The sequence below is a fragment of the Rhamphochromis longiceps genome, linkage group LG6 (assembly GCF_057381845.1).
Source record: "Rhamphochromis longiceps isolate RC_006_pf linkage group LG6, R_longiceps_female_GT1.1, whole genome shotgun sequence".
Lineage (NCBI taxonomy): Eukaryota > Metazoa > Chordata > Actinopteri > Cichliformes > Cichlidae > Rhamphochromis > Rhamphochromis longiceps.
Window position 1 is genome coordinate 39,499,755 of NC_140562.1, and position 10,966 is coordinate 39,510,720.

The following is a 10,966-nucleotide window of genomic DNA, read 5'->3' on the forward strand; positions in this document are numbered from 1 at the left end:
TAGGGGGAGGTAACAATGTTTAAAACGATAACAATAATATTTATATTTATAACAAGGTGCAATAATAATTAATGTGCAATAATAACAGTGTGCAATACACATACACTTATTCTTCTTTTTTATACTAAGTTAATATACTGTGTTGTGTTGTTTGTTACGTTGTGATGTGTCATATCGTGTCGTGTTGTGTTATATGTAGTGCCGACGTAGGACAGTTTTTCCAATTTCATTGTACTACTGTACTATGTATGACTGTGCAATGACAATAAAGAGTTATCTTATCTTATCTTATCTTAAACAGATTCAAAAGCCAATTACTGCTCTCAACAAATGGCTGTCATTTTAAAGCCATGAACTTGCAACTTCTATTTCAGTCTCTACTGTATGAGCAATTCTTTATACTGATTATAACTTCCTGCTAAACAAACAGGTGGAATGGATTTGAGATTATTAGGCACAAGTTGATTTTCTTTTGTTTTTGTTTTTTTCAAAGCAAGCTGCTTCCCAACATGATTAACTAAATTCCAGTCTGGACAAAATAATATTAATCTGATTGGTTAAAGTCTACAAATTTATGAAATACAGAAATTGAAAGAAGAAGAAAAAAGTACTATTATCATATTCATAAGTTTCCAACATCTTCTATAAAAAGTACAAGTTGGCTTTCCATAAAATGTAAAACATTATACTTCTACAAGTATTTTGCCTGTATTTATTTACATTTTAACTAATGCCTTTTTGTTAACAAGGCCATACATGAAGTATGAAGAAATGTGCATTATTGGCTTATTTTACTGTTTATAAAAAAATATTCAGTCAAGCAGAAGAAAGAACTGGACCATTATTTCATAATTCTGTGTTTTTGACCTCTAAACTGACACCTTTTTACCCCTTAATATGTCTCCCAGGTGTACCAGCAAAGCGTAATGAGCTGTATTATGACTGCTGCAAGGAGCCCTACCCCGATGTGACGTTCACAGTCACTATGCGCCGCAGGACTCTTTATTATGGCTTAAACCTGCTCATCCCCTGTGTGCTCATCTCTGGTCTGGCACTGTTGGTCTTTCTGCTCCCTGCTGACTCTGGAGAAAAGATCTCACTGGGTACAGAGGATCACATACACATCAGGCCATCCTTGCACACAAAGACACAGATACACAGTTTCACGCAGAGGGACAATGATTCATGATTATATTCATACATGTAGACAAAAATGTGCCTTTCTCCCCTACTTTGGTCATCTCTGCCCACCAGACTGCAATTGCTTACCCATTTATTTGTCTTTGCTTTATGCTAGCGCTGACATTATTGCTTTGAATAAGCATTTGCTTTGAATTCTGTTCCTTAGCAGATGAACAAAAGCACCACTGTTAACGCAGCAAAGATAATCATGTGGACCTGAAAATGCCAGCTTGTTTCAAATTGCCATTCCGTGAGACAGGGCTGCACTAAATAGAAATGAGACAGTGCTCCTTTGACGGTGGATAAGATAGTAAATATTCCAAAAATAAATTCATAGCTTTTGTCACCTGTTTTGAAGACAACCAGCTGCATTTATTTTGAGTTCTCTCAAGTCACAATTTAACAGCAATAGAGATGTTTGATGAAATAATGTATCTAATGTGTGTCTGCCCTTTTTAGGCATAACGGTACTGCTGTCTCTGACAGTGTTCATGTTACTGGTAGCAGAGATCATGCCTGCCACTTCAGACTCAGTTCCTCTAATTGGTAAGACAATATTCAGCTCCTCGTAATGCTTTTATTGGTAATTATTTAATTGTTGGTTTAAAAACAACATTAAAGCAATTGTGAATTGTGAAGGTTTTCACAGGAACCTATGCAGTCTGAGTATGCACATCCCTCGATTCAGTGGCTTGTAGAACAACATTTAGCAGCAATAACTTGAAGCACTGATTGGTTTTCTATATGACTTCACTAGTCTCTAAAATAATTGTGAAGAAATCTTCTTTGCAAGGTTTATGGGGAGTTCTTTTAGGGTCTTATCATACCACTTCATTTGCTGAGTCAACTGCTAAAACTTCTGCTTTAATAGAAGCAATTGCAATTGTTGATAATCAGTTAACCAAGTCCATTTACACAGTAGTGCATAGAGACTGTACTCTGGTGTCCACCTAAAGACATGGATGTTAATTGGTGATTCTAAATTGGTTATGGATGCCAACACTAGAAAATGTTATTTAAATCACAATCTAATATTTCCATTTTCAAACATCCAAGAGCTAAAATGTGTGCTATTTTTAGTTTATTTTTAATTGATGGAATTGTTTTTACAATAAATAGGTAAGAAAATTATAATATATCATGACTTGCCCAAAAGGTGGAAAAGGTATAAAGTGCCACAGTGAGGGTAGTGGGTCAGTATGGAGATTTTATTTTCTCAATTTACTGTTCAGAGAGAAAACCATGGAAAGTTGCTGGATGAAAAGAATAATTTACCCAGGAGACAGTTGGCTACAATAGGTTAGAGTGTCAAAATAGATCGTTATGCCTCATACTCACATCACAGGGCAGTCTGTAGCAGAAAACATTCTTTGCACAGATGGACTGATATGTTGTGGCTGTGGGCGGGTTCTAAAGAGTGTGGGGTGGGTGTTTGCTTGCTGATGCAGTATGTGAAGATTATATTCAGCGTAGGAGATAAACAGTTGTGTTGCATAAGACCATACTGATGCAGACAGGGGAAGACAAGGCAGCAGACTTTAAGAAGGGAGGAGAAGCTGCAGATAGGGCTGCTGCCCTGCATCATCTGGCAGCTCAGTGATGTAAAACAAAGCCAAGAGAAAACACGCCTTTTAGAGTAGATGTTTAACACACTACAGATACTGTATATCAGAGATAATAGATAAAAGACAAAAATGTCTTTGACATTTACTATCAGAGGTTATCATACAATTCCAATTATATTGTGACACGGAAACGTATAATTTCATTAGCCCGCCTTTCTACTTAATCGCTGACATCACAGCTGCATCAGAATGTGTTTGAAAAACATGCTTTCCTACATGGAAAGGATATGCATTTTTATGTCCCTGTGTGTCTTCCAGTGCCTCCAAGGCTGTTATGTCTTTTGGCTACATTTTACATTAACAAAAAAGATGTTAGTCATCCTCTTAACCGCCCCTGGGGTGTTATGACCTTAGATTTGTTGACAGGGATCATTTCTTCACTGAATAATCAACCAGCTACCTTACTTGGTGACAGTGATGATGCTTTCTAATCTAATAATTTTAAAATGACCATTTCACTTATATATTTAAATAAATAAATCATTCAGTAACAGACTACAATATCTACTAACAAGCCATGTGTCCTTTATTGAAATTGCAATATACTGATTTGTTCGTATTCTTCTTCAGCTCAGTATTTTGCTAGCACCATGATGATTGTGGGATTGTCGGTGGTGGTAACTGTTCTGGTTCTGCAATTCCACCACCATGACCCCCACGGAGGAAAAATGCCTAAATGGGTGAGTTCAATAAGGGGAAAAAAGAGACAATTTAATTACAGTATTATTTCAATAACCACCTCTCTAAAACTGTTTCCAAGCTTTGATGTGCCCCTCTTTAGAAGTTGAAAAAGGTTAGTTCTTGCAACAAAAAGGGTACGCATCATTAGCACAATAACAATAACAGATCCTTCTTTGTTTAGTAAAAAAAAAAAAACCATAAAAAAAAAAATTGACTCTCCTTAGTTTCACATCATATTTTTCACCTGACAACCACTGCTCTAACATAATGCATAGAGGTACAGCCGCTGAGCCAGTATAAGTCCATTTTATTTTCGAGTTTGTTTGTGTAAGGACATGACACCAAGATCTTACACAATGATTAAAGGTACTTTTTAAAACTATACTCTGCAAAACTTTTCTTAAACCCTTTACCACTTGAGGCAACATTTTAAGAGTGGCTGTGAACAAGTCATTTCTGATGTATCCTTCTATTATCTTTTGATTTTTTCCTTTTAGTCCTGCTCTCATTCTCTTAAGAAGCTTTGCCTTTTTGGTAGGCCACCAAATAAATGCAAGAAATAGAAATTTTCAGGATGAAATCATACCAACTGTTGTTTCAATTCTGTTGCTAGCTTTAGTCATTTTAGAAGATTTTAGACTATTTTTTTGGTAAGTGTCAATTAAACTGTCTATGTAGATTCTCTGTCATCCAGGTCATGGTAGTCTAAGGAACACTTTCCAGTGTAAATTAACATATCAATCCAATCTTTCCACCTTCTTTCCTCCAGCTAAATCTTTATCTTTCTTATTTCTTTCTTTCAGGTCCGAGTCTTTCTTCTCAACTGGTGCGCTTGGTTCCTCCGTATGAAGAAGCCTGGAGAGGAAAGCAAAACTCCAGTGAGCTCAAGCAGTCCTCCAACTTATAAGTACTCCCATTCTCCTGCTCACCACACTAGCACCACCAGCATTCAGATGAGCACCATACCAGGGCAGCCATCCACTCAGGCAACAACAACCAATGGAAACATGAACCTATACTTTAGCTACCACTCAATGGGCACAGACAACCCTGTGTTTCCACCTAGTGTTGATTCAGGTGTGATTGTGTGCGGTGGTGGAAATGGAGGTGGAGGGAATCATCATAACGGTACCTCCCAGCTTGACATCCACTCAGACCAGACACGGACTTTGCTTTTGGAGCAGATTCCCGAAATTTGCCGGATTTTGGAAGAAGTGCAGTACATTGCGAATCGCTTCAGAGAGCAGGACGAGGGGGAGGCAATCTGCAGCGAGTGGAAATTTGCAGCTGCAGTCGTGGACCGGTTATGCCTGGTGGCCTTCTCGCTGTTCTCCATCATCTGCACCTTCACTATTCTCATGTCAGCTCCCAATTTCATTGAAGCCGTGTCAAAAGACTTTACGTAAGGCTGCTCTCTATCATCACTGACAGATAAAAACTAACAGTAGAAATTCTGACACAATTAGACACAAGCCTCTCTTGTACTTTTATGTGAAGACACACAAGCTCAAGTTAATTTAGAATTGATATCACCATAGATCAGTACCCAGCCTTTACCCCTCTCATTACACGTTTGTTGGTATATAGCTGGGGTAATGTGTTTTTTCCCTGTGAAGGTTCCTCTTTAGCTTACAACATACATACAGGTACATAGGAAGTTGAAGCAACATGTAGTAGTTAATGATGTAGAAAGTCAGACTGATGCACTTTTCTTCTGTATCCCTGCTGCACCACATCATTTACTTGCCACCATTTGAGCGTCACGTCTCATCAGAATTCACTCTTTCCCTTACAGCTTTTCTTTTCTCTTAATTTTAGAATTTACACATCCTGTCTTCACTCCGTTTTCTAGAGATGTCTTACCTAAACAACTTCAGCAGTTACATATATAGTACAGGGTTTTACAGGTGTATTCTTGTAATGCATTTGTTCTTTGTATTTTATAAATAAATCCACATTTTACAGTGCAATCTGGTTAAGCTGAAATTGATTTTTTAATGAGTTAGCAAATTCACTGAGATCTACTGAAATTATACATTTCACTAATCTGAGGTGTGAAACTACTGAGTATTTTCATTTTAGATAAATATACCATTTTCCCTCGCTAACTGAAATTTGATTTAAAATTTCAATTCAACTCAATTTTATTTATATAGTTGTCCCCTCAAGGTGAAAATGCCCATTATAATTTCCCACAGCCTGACTTACAACTGTATCTGATTCATTACAACAAAGAAAGCCAAATAATTTCTTTATACCTTCATTATTACTCTTCCTTTTACAAATGGAGCTATTAGTCTAATATATATTACAGTTTTTCTCGATTGCTTAAACACTTTTCTTGAAACTATGGCTCGTATTCTCAAAACAGTAAACACAAATCCATAACGTCTCACTCAATTTCCCGAAAATTGTATTTTCAGGTCAAAATTAAGCTCTACACTCAAAACCATTCACTCTTGCTGAAAAACCAAACTTTGTCCACAGACATCAGACACAAGGCCTCAAAAACACACACACTACAACATAGTCTTACACATTGGTGCAATAAATTGAAAACAATATTTCAAAAACTGTCAAGTTATGTTGCTTGTGGTTCTTCCCCTCAAAAACCTTTTCACATCATGAAAACAAAAGATCCAATGTACATACAGTGTAGGGCTGGGCGATATATTTTCATACGAGATATAAGATGTGACAATATCGTTTATATCATATAGTCTATGTTACGTTATAATTATACTTATGGAGCCGCAGGTTTGCCTCTCTTTCGTCCACTTTTGTCTCTACGCAACGTCACTCGGCCTCGCCTGTCCTTCACTGAACACAACTCCCCCTCCCCCATAGCTTCACCTGCAGGCAATGACAAGATGAAAGCGGAAAATCTCCGTTAGCGAGTTACCTCGGATCGCCCCGTGCGTGGGGCTGGACGGCGTCAACGTGTTAGCGAGCTAACCACGCTAACGAGCTAACCGCGCTAACGACATGCAGCCCGGAGGAGCTGCACGGCCTAAAATCCTTTCATTTTCTCAAAAACCGACAGTGCGCCTTATGTATGAATTCTGGTTGTGCTTACTGACGCGAACCGATTTTATGTGGTACACAGCGCTCAGCAATCTGTCAAAAAATGTTTTAATATGACTTTGCTAAGCTACGGAGCTGCACCACTTGATGGATTGTCGGAGGATTACGGCTACCGAGGAGGAGCCTCGCGGAGTGATACGTACTGTGTGTGTTTAAGGACCACAAATGGCACCTGTTCAGAGACGTGGTGCAGCTGTGAAATCTGTCTCTTTGTTATTACGCTCAGCGTCTATTAGTTTACATTTTGACTGCACAATTGTGAGCTTTTTGTTATGCACAAAAACAACATTGTTTTCTTTTATTTATGGACCATGATTATTTAATAAATGCTGATAATTTATTTTTGAGTAATTTCTTCATGTACATCTACACTGTATGTAAATAAAAGTGCCCGTGTGACATCTGGGACACAGTGTGACTAGAACTCTCTTTTTGTTCTTAACTTAAAACTTAAAACTTTAAAAAAAATATTGAGATATATATCTTATATCGCCATCCAGCTAAAAAATATCGAGATATGAATTTTGGGTCATATCGCCCAGCCCTAATACAGTGGCACATTTTTATTCATGTACCATACAGTACAACACACAGCAAAAACATTATTCCACCTGCAGCATCCTGTCTGTGATCTGGGTCAGGTCCGGGAATCTCATCCACATCACAGGCTATATTGACCCTGGCCAGGCAGCAGGGGTAAAATCCTCTCACATGCCTGATCCACCGCTGGCATGCATCTACTGATATGTATAGGCAGGCTTCTTCCACGACCCGGAGGAGGTGAACACGGACATAAGGTTCTCTGTCATACACTTTCTACCGCCACGCCGAAAATAACTCCTCCATCGGGTTTAGAAAGGGAGAGTATGCAGGCAGAAAGATGTTAGAAAACCTTGGATTATTGGTAAACCAGTCATGAACCAGAGCAGTGTGATGGAAGCTGACATTACACCAAACAACAGCATAGTGAGGCTGCTCTGGCTGTGCTGGTTCACTGTAGTCCCGCTGGAACATATGTTGTCTTAGACCATCAAGAAAAGCAAGGAGAAGCATAGTGTTATAGGGTCCTAGAATGGCATGGCGGTGGAGTACCCCTCGTTGGCTGATGGCTGCGCACAGAGTGACATTCCCTCCACGCTGACCAGGTACATTTACAATAGCCCAATGGCCAATTATGTTCCTCCACCTCCTCCTTGGTGTCCTAGACCTCCTTTTCCTCCTCAACCTCTTCCTTTGCATCTCTTTGAATCCATTGTTTCAAACCTGAATGAGTTTCCGATTGGTGTGTGATAAATTTTGACTCGTAGTGTTTCCACTTGGTTAATTGTGTGCTAATTGAGCTCAAGCTGTGCTGACTTAAGTTAACATTATTGAATGCAAGCGCTTTCTAAATGGCCACATGGTATAAGCACTGAAAAATGTAGGGATTTGTGTGTAGAGTTTTGCAGTAACAGTTCCCCACATCTGACTCATGTGTTAAAGCAGGGGAATAGTGTTTATAGTTCAAGGAAATGGGTGTGCTTTTTGAAAAATAGCATTATGGTTTTGAAATTTTAGTTCAAAAGATTGGTTATAGTGTTTAAGCAATCAAGAAAACCTGCAATACATCGCCTGCCCTTTATAAGGTTTATTTACTGCAGACAGAAGAACACAGAATACGTAGGCACCAAAATGTTAATATACCTCTGCTAACCCTGCCTTACAGGCCAAATCTTACCAATCTCTGCTTCTCCACAGCAACCCAGTCTGTCAGTGGCAGTTCATTTAAACTATAGGAATGATTTACCAGACACTGGAAAAAATACTCAGTCAACATTACTGTTTTGAAATGACATTAAAGCGACAAATTAATACTACCGGAACTTTTCTGTGACTGAAAACTTAACTTTTCAGGGCAGTTTATTAAAGTGTCACTTCATTACATCCATCCCTTGTGTTAATACAGTATAGTTTTGTTAGCATATGATGCACTATTTGTAAATCACTCACACTCACTTACAGTGCAATTTTTCCTTGGGTAGTAAATTCATCTTTGTTTATTTGTGTGAGCTAGACATGTTTTTGTATTCTCACACAGAAACTCACAATACAGAAAGAGAATATTTTGAAATCTATTCTGAGATGTGCATTTAGTACTCTTTTGTAGTGGTGAGTGCTTTGTATTTTACTCTCTAATGCTCAGTGAAAGGCAAACACTTTTCTTCCCTAATCTCTAGTGACAACATGTAACAAGGATTACTGGGTGACTTGATAGAACAGATTTTTGTTCAACTTTGTCTCTTTTCGCCCCCTGACTGTCCTCTGATTCCAGGGGGCAAAAGACATGAGTGAATTCCCATTTTAAAAACCCACATAAATTCACAGCCTTTTTCCACCAAGCTATTGGATATTTTAAATGGTGTTAAGTGGGGAAACTAAAGAAGAATGAAGCAACACCATACAGTATACCACACAGCGATTGCAGAAATACTCACTGAAATGGAATTCATGCTGTTACAGTTAATCAATGCACTACGTACAGACAAACAGCTTCCAACTGCTGTCGACCTTTTATGCCACTAAAGCACTGTAAACAGTTTGTTATGTCCAGTCATAATAGACATGAAGCAAAAGGTGAAGCCAATGAAATGTACAGTGTTGCTTTATTGCCAATTCTTTTGTGCGAACTTAAGCTGCATTCAAAAATCTACTTTTCTGTGACCAGGGATATAATGTTTTTACTTGCTTTAAATGTCACAAATATGCTTTTAAAAATAACACGGAGTAGTCTTATAATCTTTAAATGAACAGGCAGACATTTGTTTCAAACAGATCAAAAGATGAATACCACTTTCACATCTGTGTAATAAAGGAGCTATAGTCAGTGCTCTGGAGTTATCTTAAGCTACCTACATGCTGATGGTAACTTACTTGACTGACATATTTCTGTCTAACTCAGAGAAACAAATCCATTTTTTACCAAGTTGAACAATTCCATTAAATATTGGTCAGTGTTCTAATTGTGCACGGTCCTAGCATATTCCAAATTGTACAGTATTTGCTTAAATATGAATCCAATCATAGATGATCTGATAACAAAACATTTATTGGGATTTATTGGAAATGCCTGCAAATGTCCATGCAGATAGAAGTGGGAAGGTATCACAAATGTGCTCCATCTCACCTACCAACGTGTTGGAACATACAGATGCAATAGTTCATATGAGGCATGAATTGAAAGGTTGCATTAGAAGAAATAAAACCATGTCAAGAATTGTTTAATGTAAAAGACAATGCAATTTACAATTCAATATATTGAAGTTCACCCACACACTAAAGGCTCGAATTGCAGTTTTTTAAAGGTTTAATTCTGCTGAATGATTTTGACAAGTATAGCTAAAAATGAGGATGTGGCAGTTTACTTTTTGCAGTGCTTTTGAATTTGTCTGTTGCTTTTAATGGTTTTTAAACTGACAATGTTGTATTTTGGTCAACTTGAGTGTCTTATTCTTTGTAGTCTGTGCCTCAGTATCATTCAGAGTCATTCTACGTTGAATAATGTACATAAATGCTCAGTGTACATCACTATTTTGAGAAAAATAAAGGAGTGACTAATAATTATTGGCATTTCACTTGCTGACATGCTACAATTCATGAAATTATATAGTTTGATTAAAATGTTACCACCAGAATTTTCAATCAGTCATGATGAATTCTGGAACCGACTGGAAGTGGTCATTACTAGGTTGTTTTTTGCAATCTGAAGAGTCAGTGAAATGACAGCTTGTCATCTAATATGCCTGCCTAATCACAAGTGACTTCTATGGTATTGTTCACACAGTTTTATAAAATGTCATATTTCACTGACAGAATAATATTTTTTTTTCTCACAATAAGCTCTAACAAAAGAGTTCAAAATTTAGAAAAATATACACACAATCAGGTTCATAAGTATTTGAACAATGCAACCAATAATGGGTTCTGTATACCATAACAGTCGATTAAAAAAAACAGAAAACCAAGATGTGATTAATGTGCAGACTTTCAGCTTTAATTTAAGCAGAGATTTAAATCAGGTGGTAATTCCAAATACTAAACTTTTGTAGCCCTTCGTTGGTGCTTTTAAAATAAGGTCCAGACAGATGCTGATGCAACTGAAAAAGGCTATCATTACCCTGAAAAATAAATCTTATCTATCAGACAAAACAGCAAAACTGGGTATATTCTTAAAAAGCCATGCACTGGGTAGCTCATTAACAGCCAAGGGCAAGAAAGACCACAGAAGACAAACATCTAAGTATTGAGACTGGGGGAAGTATGGAGAAGGGAAAGAACACCTCATGATCGAAAGCATACAACAATATCAGTCAATCATGATGAAGCAGAGTGACCCACAAACAAATAGCAACTGAAGT

The 10,966-nt window shown here is 37.7% G+C and overlaps 1 protein-coding gene across 1 annotated transcript in view; it reads left to right on the plus strand.

The window, feature by feature from the left end:
* LOC146668708 (neuronal acetylcholine receptor subunit alpha-7-like) overlaps positions 1-6,156 on the plus strand; it is a 56,360-nt gene extending 50,204 nt beyond the window's left edge. The window contains exons 7-10 of the mRNA XM_085410705.1: positions 909-1,103; positions 1,642-1,728; positions 3,378-3,487; positions 4,292-6,156. Of these exons, the coding sequence (XP_085266831.1) occupies positions 909-1,103; positions 1,642-1,728; positions 3,378-3,487; positions 4,292-4,894 (995 nt within the window). The 3' untranslated portion in view covers positions 4,895-6,156. The remainder of the gene's footprint in view (positions 1-908; positions 1,104-1,641; positions 1,729-3,377; positions 3,488-4,291) is intronic.
* Positions 6,157-10,966: the final 4,810 nt, after the last annotated feature.